General features: G+C 43.3%; 1 protein-coding gene across 1 annotated transcript in view; it reads right to left on the bottom strand.

The window, feature by feature from the left end:
• Positions 1 to 269: 269 nt before the first annotated feature.
• The window catches only part of EIF2B3 (eukaryotic translation initiation factor 2B subunit gamma), a 99,702-nt gene continuing 72,354 nt past the window's right edge, over positions 270 to 27,617 (bottom strand). Inside the window, exons 8-11 of the mRNA XM_083867324.1 lie at positions 25,551 to 25,628; positions 24,706 to 24,854; positions 10,855 to 10,958; positions 270 to 486 (exon numbers count right to left, since the gene is read on the bottom strand). Coding sequence (XP_083723450.1) covers positions 434 to 486; positions 10,855 to 10,958; positions 24,706 to 24,854; positions 25,551 to 25,628 — 384 coding nt within the window. The 3' untranslated portion in view covers positions 270 to 433. The remainder of the gene's footprint in view (positions 487 to 10,854; positions 10,959 to 24,705; positions 24,855 to 25,550; positions 25,629 to 27,617) is intronic.

The following is a 27,617-nucleotide window of genomic DNA, read 5'->3' as shown; positions in this document are numbered from 1 at the left end:
TCCGCCTGCTGTGTTGATGAGATGCACAAGCAGCGTCCTGAGCAGTTTCTCCCAGGCTCAGGGACGGTGGTGCAGGACTGCAGGGACGTGGTTTACACCGCAGGGAGGGTGGCTAAGTCATTCTTTGGAGTGGGCACAGTCTGTGTGGTCCCCGCTCTCCCTTCTGCTGGAAAAGTACAGTGCGTTGGCCGGGCGCGCAGGAACCGATATAACCCGGCACAAACCCGCGCGCATCCCAATGAGGGGGGAGGGGCTGACGGACACTCCGCTCTGCAAATACTCCTTTATTAAGACATAAATATAAAGCTGAACAGGAAAGGAGCAATGACAGTGTAAACCATGCCAGTACTGATCTGTACGGATGATCTTACGATGCTTGAACATCTGGTTCTGCTGCTGGCTTCCATAAAATCATCTTTAAAAGCTACTCGGGTTATATCTCCATCAGCTGTTCGGTGCCCACAATGACTTCATTAACATGTTTGGCTGAAAAGAGAGAGGGAGGAAAAGAAGAGCAATTGAGTTTTGCAGCAGAGCTTCAGACCTTGCATTTTTCAAACATGCAACTTTAAAACAAATGAGAAAAGCAGATTCTGGGGAACTCAAACAGGTTTGCTGGACTCCAGTGTCTCTCCGACAGTATCCCACACACATGGTGAAAGCCTAAACAACTGACTAAACATCAGGAGATTTCTCTAATGAGAGTTTTCACATGTACGTGTCACTAATAAACAAGAGAGGCCCTACGGAAGTCACAGCTGCTACTGACAGGTGTACACCTCGGTCAAGGCAAGGAACCATCAACAGCCAACGTGGAGAGTAGACACAAAATTAAAGATCAGTAATCCCCCAGGCCCTAAAGTCTGCCCCAAACTGCTTGGAGGCTGGGAGGAAAGGGGCTGCTCAGCACCATGGGGCCATCACTGAGCCCTGGCAGCTTAAAAACAAGATTTTCTTTTTTTTTTTTTTTTTTTTAAATTTAAACCTGACTCTCCTGTGGAGCAAATTTGTTGGAGGGGCAATTTCTGCAAGGTCACTCCTTTGCCTGTTCCCAGGAGCTTTGCACAGCCCCAGTGGACACATTAATGTGCCAGTCCCTGCCCCAGTACTGTTAATGCACTGTACTGAAAGAGCTTTCCCTTTAAAATGCAAAAGCAGCTTGTCAGGGAAGGACTGCAAATAAAGGATCTAAAGCCAAAATAATAAAAACACGCAACTGAAAGCCCAGTGCCTAAAAAGCCCAAGCATGTGGCCTCAGAGCATGACACAAAGCTGGTGTGCTCCAAGTGGGTGTCCTCAGGGTACTGTGGGGGAGGTGGTGAATCTAAACTCCTCTCCAGGAGCTGGACACCTATTCAGGTAGAGCTCAGGTGGTGTGTCCTATGCCCCTAGGCTCTTCATCTTACCCCCTGCAATTAGGAATAACAATTGGCTCTGGAGCCTGGGATAAAGTGTCAAGGCCTGTGAGGGGCTGGGATATACCAATGGAGGAGGCTCTGGTGTCTCCCACACCTTACACAGTAGTGTGGGTAGATAGCCAAGGATGATGGAAATGATGAGTTGTGTTTTATTTACCCACCTAAAACTCCTCCCCTCAGGGGAGTGGATCTTGCAAGACTGCTGCAAAACAACAAATATGCCACCTTTGGCTAAAGCAAGAAATTCCTGGCAATCCCCAAAGCGGCTGGGCCAAAATGGTATTTCTCTGGCTTTAAAATTCAAGACACAACCTTTGTACCATGTAAACCATTGCTCCAGTAAAGGTTTGATCAAATTCTGCTCTATAAACTTCAAGGTGTTCTGCACTGTGGCAAGATAATTTCTCACTACAACCTCAACCCCACAATCATGTGGATCATATTCAATCTTCTCAGCCTGAGGGACAGAATGGGTGAGCCACACCACTTCCTTTCAGAGACTCTTTGTGAAGACTAAAATAAGGAGACCAAGGGGCTGCTTCTCACCTGCAGCATCAGATTGAGACATTCAGCTCCCTGCTCAGGATATTTATCGTCAACTGATAATTAGTCCTGGAGTCTCACAGTAACATCCTAGAGCTCAATCTTCAGCACTTTGGGCAGGATGATCAGAGGTGGATGCAATGCTCAGGAAAATGAGGGGCTGACTGTACAAGTGCCAGGTGCAAATATGATGTAGGTAGCACCACACAACTTCTCCAGCACAGCTCTTGCCAATAGCCCCAAGTCCAGCCTTCAGCACCTCTCTCCTCCCGTCCTGGACCCCACACAGCCTTGCCAAGGTACCTCAAATCCAACCTGGAGCATTTCTTGCTATAACATTCCTCACCCCCAACAACTTTCCCAATATATCTCAACAGGCCCTGTAGCAACTTCTGTGACTCCATTCCTGAACCTCCTCCAAGCAGACTACCTATCATGTTGATTTCTATGATGTGAATAAGAGCCTGGCTACCATCCAGTGAGAGTAATTACATTATGCCTCTGCAGATTAAACATGCCTTCATCTAGGCTTATAGAGAGCCATATCAATTTATGGTTCTATATATAGGTTATCTGTAGGAATACTTTTTAATAAGGAACTTCTTGCTTAATTTCAGACAGCATCCTTCATGGTCCTAAATGTGCAGAGCTGGGATGGGTCCTGTCACACACAACTTGCTGCAGAGGTGGTACCAACTATTTCTATTTTGCACTGACATGCTTGCAGCAGCCTTATCGTGTCTTGTATTTTACACCTGATGTGTTCAAAATGCTTTTTGAGAATGTGTGAGTAGGACAATTCCTGTTTTACAGATGGGGAAATGGAGGCAGCAGTGAGGTTAGGGAGCTTAAGCAGCCAAAGCCACATGGGAAATCGGAGCCTGCATTCCCTCATCTCTCATCCCTCTGCCTGTTTCATCTCCTTCTTGATCACTGTGGCCCAGATTCCCCAAAGTGGGCACACATGGTATGTCACTGTTACCTCAGACTCATATGAAATCACCAAACTGATTTCTTCTTGTAAAAGGCTTAAAGAAAACACATGAATCTGCCTGTCTAAAATCCGCAAGAAAGTTTTTAAGCGATAAAGGGAATGGGTTTGCTAGAAACAAAGCCCCATTCCGCACCCCAAGGGGATGTGATAGGCAGATAAGGATTCACCCTGCTTCCCTCTTCCATTCCCAAAGCCGTTCTTGTGGAGCGAAGGGAATTCAGACTCAGTGTGTGTGCCAGAGAGCTGAGCTGTGGATAGCGTTTCATTATCAGACGTGGCTGCCAGTTGCCAGTGGCTCTGGCTGGTACTAGCAAGCTCAGTTCCCGCAGAAACTCTGCCTGAAACTCTGGGGGAGGAGGGAGAAGTACCTCACATGCTTTGCTGTTCAGCTCCCTTTTACTTCCCCAGCTCCCCATTAGGGATTTCTTACCAGGCTGCCTTTTATCTGACACTGGCAGGGTTACAGATGCATTCAGCCCACAGAGAAAGAAGACGGATTAGAGAAAGGACTTTGAGAAAGCCTTAAGAGTTGGACTCTTCAACCTTAAATCATGTTCAACTAGATCTTCTCAGATTGGGAGCATCTGGTGCTAAGCAAATCCAGAGCTGATCAACACATTCAACCTCCTGATTAGCACTTTGCTTCAACTTGCTGACGCAGCCCAGCCTGAAGTCAGCCTGGGTGCTTGAAACGAGTGTCCACGGAGACTTTACTGAGTGTAAATCAAAAACCTGTCACTCGTTATATATGCGTTCCTGCTTGGGAAGACATTTGTTTACATATACTGTACACTAGCCCCTTAAAAACATACGCACAAGGCAAGCTAGAGAGCAGAGCAGCTTTTGGTGCTTGGCTAAAAACAAATTGTAATGCAAATAAACAGAGGGGCGGAAATGACTGCGCAGCCCAGCACAAACCCCACCAGCAGGCTGGGGGCCGGGGACCCAGCGCTCCCCAGCCTTCCTGGCAGGTTCCTGCCAAGCCGCTCACAGAAAGGGGATGCCGGAGCATTCCTTTAAAAGCCATGTGAAAGCATCTCCTTGTTGTTTGCTCAATTAGCCCCAGACAGATTGCTGCTGCTGCTGCTGGTGGCAACGCTGGGTTGTAAAGGAGGAGGGGAAGGAGGGGAAAGGGAGGAAAAAAAAAAGAGAGGAAAAAAAAGGGTTAGGGCCTAGGCCCAGGACCACCACGAAGTTTCAGCCCTCAGGGGCTCCAGAAAACGTTCAGTTTACTCACTCAATTACATACACTGTTTTATAAACCCTTTAAAATAAAATAGAAAACAGTCCCTGGCACAGAATTACTGCTCTATTATACAGCAGTGATGAAAGCCACTGCTGTGTATTTGCTGTCTTTAAAGCAAGAGATAGTTTAACTTAAAAAACTAGGCGGGGGGGAGGGGTGGCTGCAGAAACGCATGCACGAAAACACGCTGTGGGTGGTTCCCACCACATTCACCCAGGACAGAAAGGATCAGAGAGTGGGAGAGAAGAGTAACTTGTCTCTGCAGTGATGGTTGGCTCTGGAAAAGCAGCCAGGTTAGCGGGGGGAGAGGAACTAAAGGGGCTTAAGGGGATGGGAAGCAGCTGAAGCTTGACTTTGGGAGGCTGGAGGGTGTTTTAAATTACATGTACAGATAAAGAAGGGAAGCAGGTGATGGGAGCTGATTTGTTTGTGTTTACAGAGCAGTGGGACTTTCCAGTCAAGGCCTGTTCTTTCCTCAGCCAAACCTTACTTACATGATCACTGGAGACCAGGGTGACCACACTGTGGCCCCAAAGGCCAGGCCTGTCTCACAATTTCTCCCAAGTGCCAGGTCAGCCCCACTGGTGCAGGTATCAGTTGAGCCCATGGGTCCCCAGCAATGATGATCTCCATGAGCTGAGTGTTCCAGCTGCTCCCAGGGTGGGATGTACAGCTCATCCCAAGGGGTTGGTGGTAGCTTCAGGCAGATCAGTTCTGGTTCATAGCTGGGGACTCCAGCCCACAGAACAGGCAGGCGGTAAAGATCTTACTTCTGCCTTACATCCAACAACCACCAGTTCTCAGTGCTGGTGGCCCCATGGTTCAGCTGAGGATTTTTTCATAGTTCAACCAGAATTAATCCCTTTGCTCTCAAATCCTTCTGGGGAATAGATGTGTCTTGAGAGTGTAAAGGTAACAGTGATTCAGTGCCCAATGAGAGATGACTTTACTGTGGCTAGGGGCAGATAGACGGAGGGAGTGATGAAACAGGAGAGAGATGAACAGGAAGTGATCAGTCAGGGTCTTGGAAGAAAAGTTAGTAAAGGGAAAAGGAGACCCAGAGCTCAAGATGTGCCTAAGGCAGCAAGCTCCTTGGGGAGGGGGACATGCTTGAAGTCCTTGTACTGGGACAGAGTCCTAGCAAAGTGTGTGAGAAGGGATTGGATTATATCCATCAGTGTGCTCCCATGGGCTATCACACCCTTACAGCAAATGCAAGCAGAGATCTCAAAACAGCAGTCTGAATGCCCACATTTTAACTTCCTGATATGATGGCAGAGGTGCCACATTTGCCTGCAGCACTGGACACAAGTCCTCTTCCTTTCTCAGCATCCATTGGGGTGTTCTTCCTGGCTCTTTCATGTGGCTGAGCTCTAGCAGAGCAGAAGTGGTTTTCTCTGCATGGAGCATGTAAAAATATTTCCACAAGGTTATGAACTGCTGCCTTATGGGTAGACTTCATATCAGCATGCTGTGAATGTGGCAGGACATTTAACCTGCTCACTCAGGAAGCCTGAACTTCCCTGGCTGGGAATGACAGTATGCACAAGTGTGACAGTCCCCAGTGGCAGAAGGGAGGACAAAGCATTGCTGGATGGATATTCTAGGGAAGTTTTATGCCACTGCTAAGGCCAGAACTCATAAACCATTTTTATACAACTTGGAAAGGAGGCTTATTAGGATTAGTTAGCAGTACAGTCACTGCATAGTCACTGAAACAAAAATGTCGACTATTTAAGAGATGCCTGTTTTAACTGCCAACAATATCTTTGTCACGGACATTCAGTAGTTAAACTACTTCAGGGAGAAATCTTACCAATCTCTCAGTTTTGCTATAAATTCACACCATTCCAACATCACCTCCAGCTCATTTTGCACCCCTGTGCACAATATACATGTGTGCACTGTTTAGTCTGTGTCTGTTCTTCATGAGCTTTCGTAACTCCCATCTGCACAGCAGCATGCTTTCTGATCCCAACCCTGTGTTGTGCTAAGTGTTTTCAGTTCCTGAAGACTGCACCAGGAGGTACTCAGCATCTTGCAAGAGCAGATGCTCGCCTTTACTTGAATGCAGTGAGAGCATCAAAAAGTCTCTCAGTTCCTTTCTGTCCCTATCCTGTTAAATCTTGGCTCATGTGAAGCCACCTCACAAGCAGGGACTCATTCACATGTGGAGATTTCATAAAATGTACCTGCCTTCAGAGGATGACATTAGAGAAAAATGTGCTCTTTGGCCCTCATTAAAATAAAACAATTTTATTCTGTTTCATTGAGAAGTCTTGGGACTCCAAGCTTGGAACAGGACTTGGAAAATGACTGGAAACGGGAGCCAGTCCTTACTGGATATGTGCCTTTTTCTCTTCTTGTGAGAAACCACACAGTTTTGGCTATGTGATAAGCCTTTGAAAAAACTGAAGTTTGCACATGTTCTCAGGAGGGCAGCTAAAAGCTCCAGAGACTGCAGTGAGCATTCTTGACCATGGAAGTGCAGGAGGAAGGCAGGACTTCCACCAAGCTGAATGGATCAGTGGAGCACTCTGTACAGAACCACTCCCCTCCTGTGCCCAGCATGAGCCTGCCCGGGCATGAGAGAAAGGGATGCAATCCAACTGAAAGCAGTCAGGGAATGAGTGCCAGATGAAAAAAGGAGCATGGGACTGTTAGGCAAGGGGACTGGAAACAGCAGCTATGGTCAGACCAGAAGGGGTGTCAGATGGGTGTCTGGAAATAACCGAATAAAAGAGAAAAACAAGAGTCTCTATGGGAGAAAGACAAGGAGAAAAAAACCAAAGAGAAGGCTTGGATTGGGATGAGCCTGGTGCTGAGACAGAGCCATAGTGGAGAGCTGTGAAGCAGGAGACAGGATCCAGTAGGACACAGATCTAGTTGGAGCCCATGTCTGATGCTGGCAATAAATATGCAAATAAAACATCCCTGCCCCAATGACAACAGAGATTAAAGCAAAGCATAAGGTGCTGAATTTTATACCAATTTTGCTAGTTTTATACATTGTGTGTTTACTGTCTCTGTTCCTGGTGTTGCTTTGAAGGAAGGTTAGACCACTTTACCTTGAAGAAGGGTTAGGCTGCTTTACCATATAGGCTTGCTCCTGGCTAACCAATACCAGATGTATAATGTTCTCCTGGCTGAATCTGTCTGAGAGACTCCTTTGGGAGCTGTACTTAGTGACTCCAGGCTCTTCTGAGTCCTCAACTGCCCCACCACCAGCAGTCCCTCTCTCTAGACCTATTTCACTGAGCACATGCTGCTTTTGAGCTCCTCTTTAAAACCAGGTTTATCGAAAAGGCTGCAGTGTAATCTTAACTGTCTTCAAAACAGTGATTGAATGCTCTGTGCAATGATGTTATTTCAGAATGCTGTCTGCCATTTCCTATTCCTCTAAAAATTACTGCCTTTTTCTTAGGTATCAACATGTTTTTCAAACTGCTACCTGGTGAGGTAGTTTTCACAAAGCTCATCTGTTAATTCTCTGCTAGCAAATTCCTTTAAGTATCAAAGAGGAAGGAAAGTGGATGCTTCCAAGGCATGGTAATAAAAGCAGTAGGTGAATAGTAGCGCTCTCAGGAGGCATGGCTTGCAAATCCAGAAGTTAAATAAAACACCATACTTTGACTTCAACGGAGACATTTAAAAATACTGTCTCTGGCCAGTTCTGTGACAGGGCTGAAGTCAATGCAGAACTGGGGCAACGCTGCTGACAGTTATCTGCACTCCTGTGTCTCCAATTTTCTTTTTAGTTTGAAAGTACCAGGTTGCCTCTGATCTACCCCTGTAACCAGTGTTGGAGTATTCCCTCTATTTAGGTGTCCAGAAATTTGCCAAGCCCATTATTAAGTGATGAGGTCTCCCACCATGTCCCCAGGGAGATTATCCCACAGCCTACCAGACCACATCGTTAGGAAAATGCTCCAGATAGCCAACCTAAATTGTGTTTAATTCAATCCCATTACTCCCAGCTGTACCATTTGGACCACCCTAAATACACCCATATTATTCTGCAGAAGGAGAAGGATGAGAGCTGGTTTAAGTTACGTTTGCCTATCATTTGTGGTAGCTGTTCTCCTGCCATCCTCCTTGTACGGGACTGGAATTCATTTTATGAAAGGAGGTCAGTGCGCCACAGGCTCAAAGAGCTCTTGTACCCCAAGCTGCCTGGGCAGTGTGGCCAGGACTCCATATGGTAGAGCAGGGAGCACACAGCCAGTTCTGCAGCAAAGTCAACTGTGGGATCTGCTTGGGGCTATGTAGGATGATTCAGGGATATTTCTACCTTTGATGAATCCTGGCTGACGTTCTGGAATAAGGGACTGCTATATTTTTATTTTTTTAATGTTTCTGGGAAGGTGTATGGAGTTTTGCTGAGGAGGTTTCTACTCTCAGAAACTGGAATGTGTAACTCCCAGACTAGGGTCAGCAGCCAGCAGCTACTGCTTATGTCTGCTGAAGGGTGATCAGCTTGCAAGAAAAGGTGGCTCCTACCCAAGAGAACTAGGTTTTTTCTTAACCCCACCATGGAGGCTCAAGTTTGAAGAAGGAAAAGTTACCAAACAGAAAAACACAGCCAAAGTCTTGATGAAGGAGGCAATATGGAAACAGACTTACAGGGCCACACCAAAAGCTTGGCATAAGATAGAGGAAGTCTCGGGCAGGGGAAAGGAAGTCATGACATGCTTTCCCAGTGAAAAAGAGAAGACCCAGTTTACTACGGGACCAGTCAAGGTCAGAAGAGACATGCTGGGCTGGAAAGACTCCATGGTGCAGGAAATAAGTCATGAACTTCACAGACAGATCCCAGACCACCAAGGCAAATCTGACCCCCAGCCCAAAGAAATTCTAGAATAGTTAGGAAACTGAGGCAGGAAAATGAATTTAGGCTTTACTATTTTTTCTTCCTCAGCATAATGGTGTATTTATAATCTACCTGAATATGTCTCTGCTAATGTCGATCACACATTTCTAAACAGTTTAACTAGAGGGCCCCCAGCCCCTAGTTAACCCAAGAAGTGGGTTTAAGCTTTGGGGAGGGGAGAAGTAGACTCTCAAGAACAGGTAAATGTTCCATGGGTACAGCTCTGCTACTCTCCCTGCAAATACATCTACAGACCCCGAAAAATACTGAGACAAGGATGACAAGGACAATCAAGAAGAAAGACCAGTTTTCATACTACAATCAACCAGACTAGGATCTGCAGCCTGGAAGAGACTTCTGAAGTAGAAGTTGCTGGCCAACAAAGGTCAAAGGGTGATATTTCTGTTTGATATCATCTACTAAAGATCCCTATTTCCTAAAATACTAGCTAAATCTACACCTTGTGTCCTCACAGTTCACACTGCAGGTTAACAACCAAACATGACCCAATTCATCTCTCCTGGTGATTCATGCAGATGTGTAGATGCAGCACTTAGGGACATAGTTTAATGGTAGAGTTGGCAGTGTTAGATTTATGGTTGGACTTGATGATATGAAAAGGACTTTTCCAACCTAAATGATTCTATGACAGGGGACAATGAACCCCACAAAGGACACCAATTCAGACTGGTGTGATGGGCAAAGCTATGAGTAAACACAGTCACACAGAGACCAAGACCACAATGAACTCACTGTGTTACCTACAGTATCAGAGACTTGCAACTGCAAGATCAATACTTTGTTTTCATGAGTCCTTTTTACTTTTAGTTTCAATTTAAGGAAAATTTGTCATATGTGAAGCTGACAACAGGTTATGCTATTCTACATTACGTTCAAACCCTGCTCTGTATCAAGACACTTAGAATTGGGAATCCACCCACAAAGACAAAGCAAGCAAATAAATCCTGATCTGACTAAATAACTTCACATGGAGCCTGCAAAGGAACTCACTTTTGTCCTCAGTCCACACACTGGAGCAGGGATCTGCCAAACCCCAACCATAAATATTCATTAAAAAGCCTGTGCTTGGGATGCAGTCACTGAAACAGCCATTTCCTGCCCATTATCTCTTAGGGCAGGAAATCAACAGTTCCACTCATGCGGTTACCACCGAGCCCTCACCACGCGCACTCCCACTGGATTGGCTGAACTCTGTATAAACGAGAGCCACGTAGCTGTATCCCTTCTGAAGCCCCAAAATAGCACTTTCATGGCAGTAAAGCAGATCTGAAAGTAGCTGCCCTTGCATTTCATACTGAGCGTAGCAGCTAATATGATGTTTCACCTCAAGCTTTTGCTTGGAGCAAAGTGAATGGGAGCATACTGGCACTGTGGGTTGGGAGCATCTACAGAGAGGGATGTTTGTGTGATCAATAATTTGCCTGCTTTGCCTGTCACTGACAAAGATTACTAGTCAAAATAAGGGCTCCTTCTGCTGAGGACAACCTCAGGCTGATCTAATTGTGGTCTCCGGGAAAAGACTGTCTCAGCACCCAAGCTTGTTCTTTATAAAAACAACAGAGCTTTGCTGCCAACTTCAGAGGAGCAAGCCCCTGAACTTATGCCAGGAAGCTGTACTTTCCATGAAAAACAAATCCTGATAATATAGGACACCCCACTGCAGAACTGCCACAGTTTACTAGCCCTTCATGAAGAAGCAGAAGTTCTGAAAAAGCTCTGAAATTTATTACAAATGCACAGTAAATACAGCTTTTGAACTTACCTTTGGTTTCCAGCCTCTGATCACTTCCAATCAAACAGTCCTTGATGTCTGCACCCTTCTCTATCACAGCATTATGACAAATAACACTGCCCTGAAGACAGCACCTACAACATAAACACAAGCAAAGCAAGAAAATAATTTAGATGACAGGTAAAAAACCAAGGTATCCACTGGAATATCTAATGATTCTGTGACATGATCCAGTAAGTAGGTTCAGTTCAGCTCTTTTCTCAAAAACTCCATTCTTCTCTTGATCCTCACATCCAGTTACTGGAAAAACTTAAATGCCAGGTGTCAGATTGGGTTTGCAAAAAAGTTTGCAGTTTTACCTCCTGTTAGAACAGCTTTCCTCTACATTTCCTCAACAGAATAAATACTTAACTGAATAAATAAAGACTTGGGACCTGGATCAAGTCTTGTATTTTCTACAGTCAGTCTGGGTAACTGTGGGGGTGGCTTCTCTGCTCAGCTCCCCAGCTAAAAACAGGAGCAGCAGCCCAGTCTTTCTCTGCAAATTTTGTTAAACAGTTTTATACATTCCAGCTTGCCAGGCACTAAGAAAAGATGCATAGAAGGGGCAGATCAATAGCTCAGCTGGTTGACTTTGTTCATGTTACATTCAAGCACCCAAACATGATTATTCTGCAGTACAAAACCAATGAAACCCACACTAGACCTACACTACCTGCTTTGGGTATCTTCATGCTCATGTTGCCTTTGACACCACTAAGTCTGAAATGCTACACAGGATGGAACTTTAGTAAAAGTCACCTTATTCCAAAATGTATTTGAATCTGTAATAATCAGCTTTCAAATCTGCCAATCCCACTGTCCAGAGAGGAAAGGAGTTCAGAGTCCAACTGCTGGGTTTGTAACTTCTTTGCTGAGAGATTCTGAGTTACTGCATTGCTCTGAGCCCGTTCTTCCAGAAAGCTGGAACTTGTCAATCTTTACTATTATCTGTGATGTGTCCTGAAATGCTGGTCCCTCAGCATGATGAGTTGTGTTAAATAGCATTAAATATAATTTATTTCAAGACTACAGAGAAGAAAACAGCTGTAAACCAAATTATTTCTTTTCTTATTTTCACATGTGTAAAGGTAGATAGGAATCATTGAAAGACAGAAAACACAGCTAAGATGTATCTAAAAATACTATCACTCATCAAAACCAGCTGATTGGGAAGCGAGATCTATAACCCTGGAGAGATGCAGGTAATCTGTTCCCACTAGATAACCCAATATTAATCCTACTGTGAACCATAGCATCTCATATCTGCTTCCCAGTATTTCTACCAATATAAATTAAAATAACTGTGAATATTATCAGTCCAACAACTGATGTCTGTCAAAATCAGAAGTTTTTGGCCTAAATTACCTTCTGCACAGCGAGTTGCACTGTTTAGTGACCTGCAGCCACTCCCCAACTTGGTTATGGGCACTACCACTAGTGAAGCATGGCTGCAGTGCACCATCAAGCTGGCTTGTGGACAGAACTGTTAGCCTCGAGTCTGAACTAACAGAAAGGTTGTGGTATCAGGTCAAAGCCCTGAGCCTCAATTCTGTACTGAATGGAGCGCTAGTCAGCTGAGCTCCTCAGAAGTGTGAAACATCGATCCTCACTCCAGACCGCTGATCCCAAAATTAATTCATAGTATTTTCCTGCTCACACAACATTATTATCTATAACAAAGAATTTATCATTAAACATATTACAATTCTGTTGCTTGTGTGAGTCAGAGCAGAAACCATCTGCCCCACAAAACCACCATTAATTCTGCAGGAGTAAAAGCAATAAAACTGGACCTCAGTTGCAGTGGTTCACAGTTACAACCCCCCATGAACAGACTGTCCCCTCTGAACAATTACTCTTTTAACTCACTTAAACTCCCCCTCTGCTGACCTATAAGGAGGCAATATGAGCAATTATTCTACAAGCAACCAGCTCAGGTTGCTTTGGCAAGGTTTTTACTAACATGTTAATAAGATAAAAAGCGGCAAAGATACACAGCAGACCCCTGCCTGCCTTTGCTCTCACACTGTCATGATCTGCTTCCTTTCCAATAGCCTCGTGTGCCCGCACAGCGGCTTGGGCCATCGCCCTCTGCAACAGCATTTGCTGAGAGCAAGAGCAACTTGGCATTTCTGCCAGGCTAGGGAAGGGATCAGTGGAAGCAGGACTGCCCACTGCTGCCATCCTGACTTAGCTTTCGGCAAGACTAGCAAAGGGAATGGGAGAAGTTGCTCATTTCCCACTGAAATGGCTCCTATCCAAAATGTGTCCTCCAGCATACCTCCTCCTCTGTTGCTTTGAACCAGCCAGATGAAAGCTTTCCCCTGCAAACTTTCAGGTTCCCACCATCTATCACTTCTCCTGAAGAAAGCAGCTGTAAGTGCACTACACCTCTCAGCATTACCCTCATGCAGGAGGATATTCCCCAAAAGAGAGGGGATTTAAGCTGTCAGTCTGGAGTTCAGGCTGGAGAATACTGCATGTGTGTTCAGAGCCTACTTGAGCATAGGCTTTCAACTCCCCGAGAAAGAATAGCACTGTAACCAAGAAACTGCTGATGACATTAACATCAAAGATAGTGGGGGTTCCTGCCAAACCATTTTTTGGGAGGGACAGGCCAGGGAACCAAGATGAACTTGTCTGTGCCAGGTGCTTGCAAATCAACCCTTCCCTGGTGCCAGGGTAAAACAAAACCCAAGAACTCCACTACCCCAGGAGTTTCTTAAAACTTATAAACCCAACCAACTGCAGAAGTTTTAAAGCCATACAACGCTCAGATTACCCCAATCACACAAACCAGCAGCAAATCCGGCTTTTATTGCTCAAGTGGAACAAAACTTCAAGAGATAAAAACACAATTTGTGGGTGTTCCCTTCACCCGCTGACAGATGTAACACAGCCATTTTGAAACCACTTGTAAATGCCTTTTTTCTTAAAAAAAAAAAGTTATAAAGCCTGCCAAGAGAAGTATTTTGTGTGTTTATTTAATTTTTACTATTTTTTTCAAGTTGAAGAGTAAGGAATAAACTTTTATTCTCTTACAGGGTAAATATCAGATCTCAGGGCACTGCTGTAGTCTCCTTGGCTAAACTGCCACCACAGTTTCTGCCTTCCATAACAATTAGGTGCTATTAGCCCTCAAAGGTGCTCTGACAGCATCCAGCTTCATCAGCTCTGGTGTGTGTGTGCATACGCACACATTGATGTACTGCTTTATAATGCAAACCATATTTATTTTTTCCCCTGAAAATGTAGTATATTTTTAAACTTTTCAGCACGGTGAAAACGGATATCTCCTGACCTTAAAATCCAAAGAGCATGTTCAAACCCACAAGAGGAACTAATTTGAGGCATTTGATTTACGGCTGAAATTTCAATTTGAATTTGTTTTAAGTGTAATCACAAACTGAAAGTCTGGCAGCTGGGTGTTTTTCAGAAAATAAATAAAAATATTCAGTGTGCATCTGCATTCTAGAGAGCATTTTACAAGCCCAGTCCTGTAGTGGGAACAGATGTAGCTAAAGCATTAATTTGTTCTACAGGTACAACGTGCAAATGGGAGCATATGAGAGAGTGTGCGCCTATGTCTGTGTCTGTGTGTCCGCTACGTGCCTGCATCTGAGAGACAGAGCCTGACTTTGGGGTGGGTTTTTTTGAAAGTGAGAGAACAAGAGCAAAAGGAGTAGTGGCCAAGGAGGCATGGGGGGATTACAAGGATTTAGGTCTTTAAACTGCAGACCACCTAACAAGATCACTCTGAAATGCCACTAATTTCAGTTAAGGCCACAGACCTCCCTTCCTCTGCCCTCCCTCTCTCCCCCATTGTAAACAACTAATCCCAGCAGAAAACAACAGAGAGCAAAATGTACACACATTCTGCAACATTCCAGGTCCTTCTTTATCTTTTATTTATTTTTCTAAAAGGTCAGCGTATGTATGGAGGGAGGGGGGAGGGGAAGAAAGCCAAAAAAACCTCAAGTCCATCTCTTGTGTGGGCTTGAAGGAAGCTGGGAGAAAGCAAAGTCCAAGAGCACACAATATGGAGCTTTTATAGCACAGCAATTCCTGGACTCAGCTTACTTTCCCCTCCCTCTATTTGTGGCAAAGTCACATAGCTTTAAACCAAAGGACAGGGTGGTCGATTAAATCTGAAAGAAATGTAAAGAATTGGGAAAGAATTCCATCTCCTGTCGAAATTATAAATAAGGAAGTATTAATCCCAGAGACAGGCTGATTTATGCAGCCCTGGAACTGCTGACTTTCAGCCCGAGTATCGGTCTATAAATCAAACTCTTAAATCAAGTGTGTCAATTGCTGCAGCACTGTGATACTCAGGCAAAGCAAGGCACCTACCACTGAAAGCAGGAAGATTGCCAGGGGACTGAGGTGCTGTACCCTTCTTAATTTTCTGAAGTGTAAATCTGAGATCAAACATCCTTTGGGGGAATGGGAAATCAAAATACGCAGTGCTCAGCACACCGGGAGCAGGCAGCAGGAGTCCAAGACACAACCCCCTAATTACAGGCTACCCACTGATTATTTAGGACTCTGTGATTAAAGTGATGAACGCTCCTGGGAGAAAGGGGCTTAAGTAACTGAGGTCAAGACCTCAACTGCAGCTCTCGCCCTGGTTGTGCAAGCTTAGGAAGGTATGAATGTCACAGGTTTGCCTTACAGCAAATCTCCTGAAATGCCAATGGAAGTTATCCAGGCCTGGTACTTTAATCCAATTGTGCCAAAACCCCGACATAATCTCTGTTGGGCAGCAAAGCAAATGAGGTGTCTATAATGCAATGCTTAAAACTGTAGACTCACAAGAAAGAAAGAAAGCAAGCCTGGAGCACAAAGCCTAGGACAGCCTGTTGGTACCGCTCTGCTGTGCCAAGAAGTCGGGTCTCTTGCGCCTCCAGATGAGCTACGAAATGGAGAGACTGACACGGGAGTTAAAAGCAAAGGGTGACATGCCTCAGCAGCTACTTTGCTGACTGAGGGGTAACAGATGTGAATTCCCCTGAGAGCAACATCCCCTTCTGCCCTGACCAAGAAGATAACAGCCACCACAGGCACCTTAACAACGCTAAGAGGTGGCAAGGAGTCAGGGAGAGTTCTAAACCCTACCAGCAACCCCTGAAGGAATCCCCTGCTAGCTAGTGAGCTGGTGGCTGGGACTCATGGATCACAAGGGTGAGGCACAAAGACCATGAAAAAACAGGGGAGAGGCAAAAACACTATTAGGGAACTTGGGAACCTAAAATGTTGCCTTTACCAACATGCTTTACACACTGATACATTTTTACACCAACACACTTTTACACATGAACACAAGCACTATGAATCTCACGTTATACACTCAAGTAAATACCAAAGCTTACAATAGATGCCAGCAGTACATGCTATAATTTATAGATACATTTCAAAGCAAGCATTCATAAGTGAATTTGGGCTTTGATCTCCTGTTTTTCCCCTTGGGGGTAACAAAATCATTCTACCAACCCCTCTAAATTCTTCGCCCGTCTCTGAGGGTGTTTTCACTAAGGAACTTGTTTCATGTCTCTTTTCTAGCCAAGCTCATCACTGTGGTATGGCTCCTTTACACTTCTTCCCCACACCCTAAACATTTTGCATTACATATTGCATATACTTGCCAGCACTCGTATTTTCCAGTGAAAGTTCAACTGACCTTAAAGGATTGCCTCAAACCTACCTTAATGTGTTTTTTTAAGTGAAACTTAGGGTGTGGGGTGAGGTCGCCAGGAAGGTCATGCCTCACCTCTGAAACTTCAGTTACATCCAACTGATCTTGGAACAAATTGGTGGCCTTTTATGTAGCCGCAAGCTTGGGGTTACACACTTCAGCAAAAGCACACTGCAAGGAGTTTACATCAGGAAACCCCACACACAGGAAAACTGACCACCCTCTGGATTCTCTTTTGTAGAGTGGGAGGGCCAGGTACTACCCAATTTTGCAAACACTTCACTGATGGCCAGGAAAAACTACTCATGTCTATGCGAAGGAAACAAAGTAGGAAAATTATATGTTCACTACCACCTCTGGGTTTGCTTCACTTTCCCACCAGATCACACAGTCAGACTGAGCAAGTTACAGGAACAGTAAAAGGACACCTTCTTTGGGGTTTTTGAAGCACAGTTCTGGGCTGAGAGCTGTGGACCTCCATAAGACATTATTGGTTAAGTCAGTTTCCATATCATGTGAGCTAGGTTGACATGGAAAAGGTTTTTGTAAATGTCACCCTTACAACTCAACCTGGCTTATTAGATCCGAGCTGAACCTGTTCAACCCTTGTCTCCCCAGGAACTTAAGAAGCACAATGTGGTAATTTCTTCCTCTTCCATACCCAGGTGGGGGAAGATTTTAAAGAGCATCAGAGACATTTACACCCAGATTTCCACCAAAATCCAACAGCAATCATCTGCTTGTGAAAAATCTTCATACTCTTTGATTAGACCCATGTGGTTAGCAGGAGACAGAAGCTTATTTATAGCTCTGAAGTCAGACATAACTCTGTCCACCTGAAGAAGCAGATCAACAGAATGAGAGGAGATATTTTAAAATGCCACTTTTCAGGGCTCATCTGTGCTTTAAGTTCAACATTTGATGTACAAGATGTTTGGAAAACTGGGATGAGCTCCCTGCACTATCAGGGAAACATCTGTATCTGAGATTAAAGAACAGGTGATTTATTTAAGACAGATTGATGTACCAGGAAGCTAGCCAGAAGAATTTTTTTTTTTTGAGGAGCTGCTAGTAATAATGTTTCAGACACTCATAAGATAACAGGTATTATATGAGAAATTTCCTCAATACATTAGATACAGTAGAATTTGACTTCAGTTGAAAGTAATTGAAAACCAGTTCCGCAAGTAGCTCCACCACTTCCTACTTACTAGTTTCCTACTTTGCACTTTCTTCCTCAATTTATCTTCCTGAAAGCAAACTCTGCTAGCCAGACATTATCTCTATTCAGTATCTTACATAGCATGTGCAGTGATTTAAATAGTAGAATGAAAATTACAATTCCTGACCAAAAATGTTTATAGTTTAAAATCAAGAGGTGTCACAGAAAGGACAGAAGTGCTACATAATCAAGAGAAGTAAGACCCCTTTTTACATGCAGGGACTACAATCCACATAGTTTGCTTCATTAATTTGATTTTATCCATATCCATTATATACTTTATCCATATATTTAAGATGAACATGTACTTTCTCTGAATGAAGTCCTCACTTTTTATGTGCTTTCTGGGATATCTACTCTAAACTCGTTCTTCTTTCTAGGGAGGCAGGGAGCCAATCGGCAGCTCGAGACAAAGTGTCCAGGAGACAACAGCCATCTTAAAAAATGGGTTGAGATACAAAATGTTTGTGAATTTCAGCACAATCAGATCTTTATTTTCAGCTTTGCAAGCTATGGTGCTGGAAACAACTTCACCTCCTCATTTCTTTTCATGAGGTTATGTACTGTAAAGTATGTTGCCTTGGCAATAGGTTCATTCCTTTGTACTGCCATTGTCTAAGGGGAAAAAGACTACTTATGCACTGAACCCCTATAAAGACTCAATTCCACCCTGGTTTTAATTAGAACTTTCTTCAAACTGCTGACTGTTTCTACATCAGGTGCTGATTTGTCACTATTGAGGAAACAACCAATAAACTTCACAATCAATCTGCAGTTAGTAGTCAATCCAGCTCGCCTTGCTTGTTGTTTTCTTTCTTTGTACATTTTCTCATAGAAAGTAGCAATAAATTGAAGACATGTGGCAAACTAGAGTAGCCTTAACCAGTCACATGTGGTCTCTCTTCAGTCCCCTCACTGCACGGAATTATAGCATCTGTCCACCTAGTTTCACACAGGTAGCCAGAACACCTTTAGCAAAATCCAGTGCATAACCTACTGTGTCTTCACATGACTTAAGAAGGACAATGCTAGTTTTGGCTGACAAAACATTTTCGGTGCCAATTCTTTCTCCACATATCTCGGTACTTTAGTTCTTCATACTAATTTTTACTCTAGGCTATTCTTTCTGCCCGGGGAGTCAGAACTCCCCAAGGTTTATCACATCTTCCCGTGGGACTCCTCTAAGTTTCCTTCTGTCCTCAACATTCACATCACCTCCCTGCAGTTTGTAACTTGAAGCCTTTGGTGTCACCTCCCTTGCATTCCAAGTTTCCTGATGCTGCAACACTTTGCAATTTGCTGGCATTACAGTGCAGCCTGACCCAAAACATATCTGCCTGTCTTTTTAACCCCTTCCCTTTCCAAAAGTGACCTCAGCTGTGTGCCACATGGGGAACTTCAGCAGTTCAGTTCAGTTCTTTTGGGTAGTATGCTTGCATGTGGCTCCAACAACATGCTGTAAACTTTACAAACAAAGATATGCAGCTATTATTGTTCAATGATTCCTGCCTCTGCACAAACTCAGTAACCTCAGTCACCTACTTGTCAGTAACCTGCTCAGTCAGTAACCTGCAACCCTACTCTGACAGCTCCTGAAGCAACTGCCCACTGCATCAGGCTATCTGGCACCTGTCTGCTGCAAACTCCTTTCTGGAGGGAACTTTCTCTTTTTCCCACTGCTAATTCTGGTTTAAGATACAGTTTTTCTGGTAAAATTACAGGCAAAACAGGTTTAGCTAACTTGGTTGCTCTATGAAGATCTGAAGTTAAAAGTGGAGTTGAAATCTAGAAGTAAATCTTGGGGCATTTGCTCTCTCTGATAACCAGAGCAGCCTATTAATTATTTCCATAAAAACATCATTTGAAGCAGAATGTTTTCCTGTATTTCCATGAAAAAAGAAAAGCAGTAAAATACTTAATTTCAGACTATATCTACCACAGAGTCCTTATGGTACTGACTACCACCATGTCAACAAGAGCTTTTCAAAGCATGGCTTACAGTAGACTCAGTATTTATGTGAGCTTTTCACCCTTGCATTCTCAACAAACCTCTATGCAATCCCAAGACCAGATTTTTTTCCCTACTAAACAGTCCCTTCCCCTGAATCTTTACCAGGGAAACATTCATTTTCCATGACCAAGGAAAGAGGATATAATGCGCACAATAAATGGCCAAGCTCCTTCCCGTAAGTGTATACACTGGGATAGTTTTACTAACAAACAAGAGATTTCGAAATATTTATCTGCAGGGATGGAATAAAGGATTCAACATGTTTTTCCTGTTAATATTATTTGTAATGCTCAGAGCGCTTCAGCACAAGATTCTGTATGACCAGAGCAATTAGATGTTCCTGCTGCCAGAAGGTAGCAAACTAAGTAAAACAACAAGACTGGTAAAAATGAAGCCAATGCTTGATAAAAACCAACAAACCAACTGTTGACTGCTAAAACAAAAGCTACAACAGGAACCTGAAACTAAATTAATCCATCCATATCTAGGCCTCATTTCAAAACAGCTAAGTGTACCTAAGTCTACCAAATGAAACAACTTTATAGAACCATCAAGTAATTTGGGGTGAAAAGGACCTTGGTGGGGTGGAAAGGCTATGCAGTCCACGCCCCCTTAAATGAGCAGGGACATCTTTAGCTAGACCAGGTTGATCAGGGCCCCATCCTGCCTGGCCTTGAACATTTCAGGGATGGAGCAGTCCCAACTTCTCTGGCCAACTTGTACCAATGCCTTAAAATCCTCACAGTAAACAATTTCTTTATTGTCTCTAGTCTAACTCTATCTTCCTTTGATTTAAAGCCATTAGGCCTTGTCCTTTTGCAGCAGACTGGGCTGAAAAGTTTGTAATTGTCAATCTTATAAGTCCCCTTTAAGTTCTGAGAGGCCACAATGAGGTGTCCCTGGAGCCTTCTCTTCTGACCAACTCCAACTCTTTCAGTCTTCCCAAGAGAAGTGCTCCAGCCCTTTGATAAGTAAGATGTCTGATCATATGTATTATGGACCATAAAGTTGAGAGGCGTGGGAAGACAGACTGACAGTGAAGAATGAGGCAAAATAAGTGGTTGAGTACCTCAGCCTTTTCCTCATCTGTAGTGACCACCTGGCTAGCCCTGCTTATCAGGGGGTTAAATCTACCAGGCATCACTTTTCATTTGCAAATGGCACAATCCTCCTGGGCAACCAGCTTCAGTCAGTCTGTGGGTGTTACAAGCAGTCCCTTACCAGAAGAGCTACTCCTGCACCAAAGATGCAGCAATCCAGGGACCCTGTTGTGCTGCTCCACCCCTGACACAAATAAAGCAAAGAGAAGGGGCAGCCCTGAACCACTGTGGAGACTAAGGACACACACAGCCACTGCAGGAACATCCACATAGACAAAAGTTTTCAAGTGACCTATGATTTTAGCTTGATTAGTAGATTTTCCCCAACTATGTAACTCAGTGCAGTCATTTGTCACTGAGCTCTAGGGAGCCATCCAGAGGGAAAAAAGAACCATTTTGCCACTGCAGCCTGTCACCTGGGCAGTCAGCATCTCTCAGCACTTGTGCTGTTGTATAAATTACATCCCTCCCAGCTTGGTCAAGTATGTCCATCATTCAGCACATATGTAATCTTTGCTATTTTATTGTCTCATTGATGGAAGAATTAGCTGCACAGTGGGAAACACATTAAGAAAGGACTACCAATTATTTTGCCCTGTTACTAACTTCTTTAATCCCCTGTAATCTCTTCTAAGGGGGGATTCATATCTACTCAAATCACTTCACAGGAGACATATATAATGTAACAGAAGCCCTACACACCAAAGCAAACAAAAAACCCAGCTTCTGGTACTCCAGAGTATCAAATGCATCAGCCATTGCTGGAAGACAGATCATAATTTGCGAACAGTATGCAATGGATTGTACAAACTAACCCCAGTTACTTGATCCATTCAGTTGGGAAAGTTATCATCACCTAGGCCATGACTGCTGCTCCTCCAATAATGAGGCAACCACTGCCTAACAAGAGATACCTGGTTTTGTTCTAAGCACCTTGTGGTGCTCTCACCTGCACAGCAAGAATTTATCCATTACAGAAGCTGGTATTAAATGTGGTGAGGCTATTCAAAACCTTTTTTCTGGTTTGAAGATAGAATTTGTGAATCTTGACATGCAGGAATTATGGCACAGGATCCTCAGTCACATTATAGGAAAACTACCAAAAGATAAACATTTTTAATTTCATTTTTGGTGGGTTTGTTTATTTTGCTTTTTCTATATTGACATACTGAACTGAAGCTGCTGATCACTTTTGCAGCTGAGATGGGAAAAAAAAAGAATGATTCAACCCAGAGAAGCCAGCAGTGATGGAAGAGGCAAGGGAAATACCAAGGCAGTGCCATGTAGCTCTTGATAAAAGAACTTAAAATGCAGAGCAATTTTTTACATTTGGCTGTTCCCAGTATCCCAACTTTAAAAGAAAAGATTTTTTAAAAAAGATTAAAAAAAAAAAAAAAAGATTTCTGAGTTATCTATACATCTTTGTCTTTTCCACAACAAGTGTTCTACTGCAGTCTTCTAAGCCTATTGCTTCAAGTTGGTGTTACTGCAGTGAACACTCCTAAGGAATGGCCTTCAGTTACCTCTCATATTTGACTTGGGCATTATTATAATAGACCATTAGTCTAGTTGAGGTACTCATGTCAGCATTAAAATGTATATTCTTTAAATGACACAGTTTTTATCCACTTCTCAATGCAATTTCATAAGTTTCTAATATACAATACCTTAGTTGGTAAAACTGGCTTAGTTGTAAGACATCTGCTGTGCAATAAAAAAAATGAATTAGATCTGTCAAGGCACTTTATTATGCTCATTTTGACACATATCAGTCAACACATACTGACTTTCCAATTAAAGATGAAGATATTTTCTGAAGTTGTGATTAGATAAAGCCTGAGCTGTTTTAGTGACACCTGGGAGAAGAGGTATTTATAAGGAGTTGTCTGTTGTGGACAGTTTAAAGCAAAACCACATCCACCTGTTGCAAATGGATCCATCAACACGAGTAAGAATGATTACCATTTTAACAAAAATCCATCAGATTTAACAAGAGTAATGAAAGAGAGTCAAAATACATTAAAAAAATACACAAAAATCCTTCACTGCAAGCAAGGCTTCTTTCAACAAAACTCATCAGCTAGAGTGTTTCTGTTTCTCACTACCTGTGTATGCATTACTTCATGCCTCTCTAATCTTAAGACTTACCATGATGCAATACAAAATATTTTATCAGCTCAATATCTGTGCAGATCTACATAATATTAATTACACTATGCTTTGCAATAAAGATCCAGGGTCTATAGTCTTAATTCCAGCCAGAGAGGAATAATTACAAATTTGAGTCCAGTGCATCAGCATGCAGTAACCATAAAGCAGCTAAAGGGGGTAAACCCCTGGGACTGTGAGTTTTGTCACTCTTTAGTGGCTATATTGTTTTCACCAAGAGTGACTAGGGATCACATTGTTTTCTACAATTCACAAAAATGTTACCCCAAAAGTCAGTTTATCTCTCTTAAAAATAATATATCACCGACTTTACGATGCTTGTGGAATTTTGTGAAATGCTTAACATAGCAGCTCTGGGATCGATTTAGGATTTAGAACTCTACTAAATGCCAATGCAGACAAACACAAGATGATTTGGGACTCTTCATAAAAATGGTGCTATTTATACACTTAGCTGCCTCTGCGATTTAATGGTAGAGCTGCTGACCTCATATGCAAAACCATACCATTATGATTGTGGCATCAATTCATTAATCAAAATGACAGAGGGTCTCATGATCAAATGAGAGAGGTTCCTCTACTTTTTATGACAGTAGTGCTTGTGATACAGCCATACTGGATCCATCTGTGATTGAACTGGAAACCAGCTATTTTCTATACTCAATGGAATTCTGATTTATGATGTGCTTGAAATTACTGTGGATTTCTATTAAAGACAAACACTTTGTGGTAAGGTACCATACTTACCTGTAATTTAGTTATGTAACAGTAGTATCCTCCATAGACCCCACATCCTTTGGGGTTTTATGTTTTTCAGATATGCAACTTTCAGAGCCAACGTGGCATTTTTTAAGAGTTTGGCCTTTTTCCTGAGGCCCTAAGCAAACCTCAAGCCATGAAGGAGCAGAGAATTTATACAGGTCTGCACAGACTCAATCAGCAGTTTCCTTTCCACTGACATCCACAGGAAGCCAGCATGTATGGAAAGATGGGGGCATGCAGACATCAAAAATTACAGACAGGCCACTTTTCCCACATTTGGAAATGTACAGCTCAAGGCTAACTATTTAGTCCTTTAGTGCACGAGAAACCTCTACTAGCTGGCAGATTTTCTCTTTGAAAAGTTTATTCATTTATTTTATTACTCAGCATAGGCAATGGTGAAGTAAAGGCTGCAGGATGACAAAAAAGGGCCAAAGAAAATGACATCTTAGGTAAAGCTGTAATGTTCAAATGTGAGCAGAATATTTCTATCTGGCAAGTGTACCACTTTAAAATAGGCTTTGTGCCTCAAATATTTTAGGTATACTCACTGATCCAGCCGCTAAAATAAGGCTTGGAAGAATGACACACAAGCTCACACATCCACTTAACTAACTCACACATTCTGAAGATGACACAATCTACTGTAAGAAGAAGAAATTTGTGTTCCAAAACTGCAGCTCTCTTGTTAGCTCATTTCACTTGTGCACTTTTGGACTGCTTATAGAGACTTATTTGTGACCTGGTCTTTGGAAACACACCCCCTTGGTACCATCTCTTCTGGCTGAGGATTCTTTAGAGGACAAAATTACTGACTCAGGATCTAGCTAGAAAAGGAAACTGCAAATTTAGGGAACTAAGGTACAAAAAGGTAACCTACCCTTCTTCAATTGTAACAGAATTCATGATGATACAGTTTGTTATCTTAACTTTGTCTTTTATGGTACACATGCTGCCGATGATGGAGTGTTTGATGGATGTCTTCTCCCCGATTTGTGTGGATGACCCAATGATACTGTCTGATCCAACCTGGGGAAGAAGAGAACAGAAACTAGCAAAAGTACATGGAGTTCTTTGATATGTGTTCTCCATACACCTCTCCCAAAAGCATGTCTCAAGCACTTATCAATAAAGTTTACCATGCTCTACCCTGAGGGATCCTTGGCAGAGGAAATAACCTGAAAATTTAGGGCCCATCCCATAGGCAGATAGTTAAGACAGTCTTCCCAAGGTCTGTTAGCTTGGTAAAACTCCATTAGTGGATCTGGCTCTGTAGGCTTCATGCAGAAAGGTAAGCACGGTAGGCACAGTCCTGCTCACTGGTTTCACTCAGGTTTGCCCAGGGAGACCTGTCAAAGGGAGGCTTGAAGCTGGTATTCAACCAAAATGTGTTAGCAAAAAGCAAAGCTAAAATACTGATCCTTTCTGGGTTTGGTGCCCTTAAGGAGGCAAACTGTTCAACCAGCAGGAACTGCCATTAGGGAACAAGAAGCTGCAGTGTCTGACTTGGGAGTAAGTTAGACCTTTTACCAAACTTTTAAAAAGAGAGAGACTGAAAGGCAGGAACCCATGGGTGAGCCTACAGAAGACTCTGGGCTGTATCAACTACATTCCACCATACCACACCCTCACTTCCAAATAATGGACTGAGTTTTAGCAAGCAGTTCTTGAAACAAAGTGGTTGCAGACTACTGAAGAGCAGAGATGGGAAAAGGGAACACTTACCATGCCTCTATCAGTGATTTGTGCAGACCCATGAACCAATGGCTCTTCCAGACCCAGATTAAGCAATAATTTGGGAACCTGCATGAAAAAAAACACATCACAAATTAACATGATAATGCTGTACCCACAAGTTACATAAACAGCTCAAAGATGGCTTTGGTTTCCATTGCACTACTGTATTTGCCATAAATATTTTAACTTATGGGAAAAGGTAGGTCACTGCATTTCAAATCACACCAGCTATGTGTGACTTATCATCCCCCACTTTTGTAAAGGAGACAGGTATACACTGCTACCACAGTGCACTACATGTCTCCTTTCAACTCAAGTTTCTCACCTGTGGAGAAGCAGTGGATCAGCAGCAGCAAGCAGGCTGGCTCTAGCTGAACACAGTGACATCCTTTATGTTACCACAATGTCCAGTATCTGTCATTTCAAATGCAACTCAGTGTGTTTTACACTGTCCAGTAAAGCAAGTAATAACAAATATAAACCAGTAAAGTGGCATAAAAAGATGACTACATCCAGCCTACTCCATAGGAGTAGGCATGGGCTACAAAATTGTATTTCAGATGTTTAAGTAGAAGGAAACTAAAACTGATCAAGTGGCCATTCCAGATGATAGAAAGCTGCACAACAGAAAGGTTCTTGACAGGGAGAAGGCAGGCATTAGATAAGCAGACAGAGCAGCAGTGGTAATTGAGAGACACAGCCCATGAGGCAGCCAAGAACAAATCCATGGAGACCAATTCTGAACCAGCTCCTGAAAGGAAGGGGAGCCAGCATTGTAGGAGGATGGGATATCATCCCATCATTCCTCCTTTTGTGGGTGAAAGAGCAGCCTGAGACATTCTGCATCTCCTGGTGTCAGGCTGAGGCCAAGGTCACACACCACAGATGAAGTGATGACAGCATGGATGGGGATGTCAGGGGAGGTGGGAGCCTTGCAGCAATGCACAGACAGTGCTGCACAATTACTGGCAGGAGTGATGCAATGTATGATATCTCTTGGTAGAAAAGAGATGGCAGTCAAAGGAACACAGGAGACACGGATGTATGAGGGATAAGAGGTCTGTGTCACAGCAAATTGTCTGGCTGAATGAGAGGCAGCATGTGCTGGGGCTGGTGTGAAGCTCTGCACATGCTGCTTGGCCAGCCAGGATGTGGGCACTGACTGTCCATCTGGGAAGTCATCTGGAGTCTCAGCACAGTGACAGTGCAACTGAGTTTGCCTCAAGGGAGGAAGCAGCGCTCATTGTCTCCCTTTTCTCTACCCAAGCACCTATTTTTACAAAACTCTTAGAAAAGCTTATCTCCAAGATCTCTATTACTCTATTAAATTTGGCTGAGTGTTGCCAGCAATTTCCAAAGCTGCTATTAAGGAACTGCTATACAGTACAATTGTGTGAAATGACTTCCTTAGAAAGCTGGGATAACAAGAGCTGATGGCTAAGGAGTGAACCTCAAAAAGCAAATCCCACAGATCTGAAGAAGATGGGATCAGATAAGCTCACATATCTAAGCTATCATTTCAATTTGCCTGTTGTTCCCAGTAGACATTTTCACATCTGTAGCTCTTTATATCCTGAAGTTGGCCCTTCCCACTAGACTTGGGTTTTGTTTATTTTTTAGAAATCAAGAATAGATTAGATCCTTCAGTCCAAGGTGCAACACTACAGAAAACCACCAGGTTACCAGAACACCACAAACTAAATCTGCCTGGATGATGCTGGCTGGGTGAAGGGATGCTGTCCTGACATGTCACCTGACACAAAGATCCAAGAGAGGAACACACACTAAAGCACACCTATAGTATGGGTTGGAAAGATTCCTACTATCCAGTGTTGATCTGCAGGAAGAGAAAAAAAATGAAGAAAGTCTCTTGCCCTCCTCAGTGGAAAGGTGGTGTGATGAAATAAATAAAGGATTTTACTGGCCAGAGCAAAGCCCTTATTAGAATCAGTCAGTGGCAGTGCAGCCTGAGGGGTAACCCACAAAAGCTACAAGCTCAAGCATTTTGCTCTGAAAAGAAAGGTTAGACTGGGGGCAGGAGTCAGAGGGAGTGCC

The sequence above is a fragment of the Zosterops lateralis genome (genome assembly GCF_965231275.1).
Source record: "Zosterops lateralis genome assembly, chromosome: 9".
NCBI classification, from domain to species: domain Eukaryota; kingdom Metazoa; phylum Chordata; class Aves; order Passeriformes; family Zosteropidae; genus Zosterops; species Zosterops lateralis.
The sequence above is the reverse complement of the archived record's forward strand: the minus strand, read 5'-3'. Positions and strand labels throughout refer to the sequence as shown.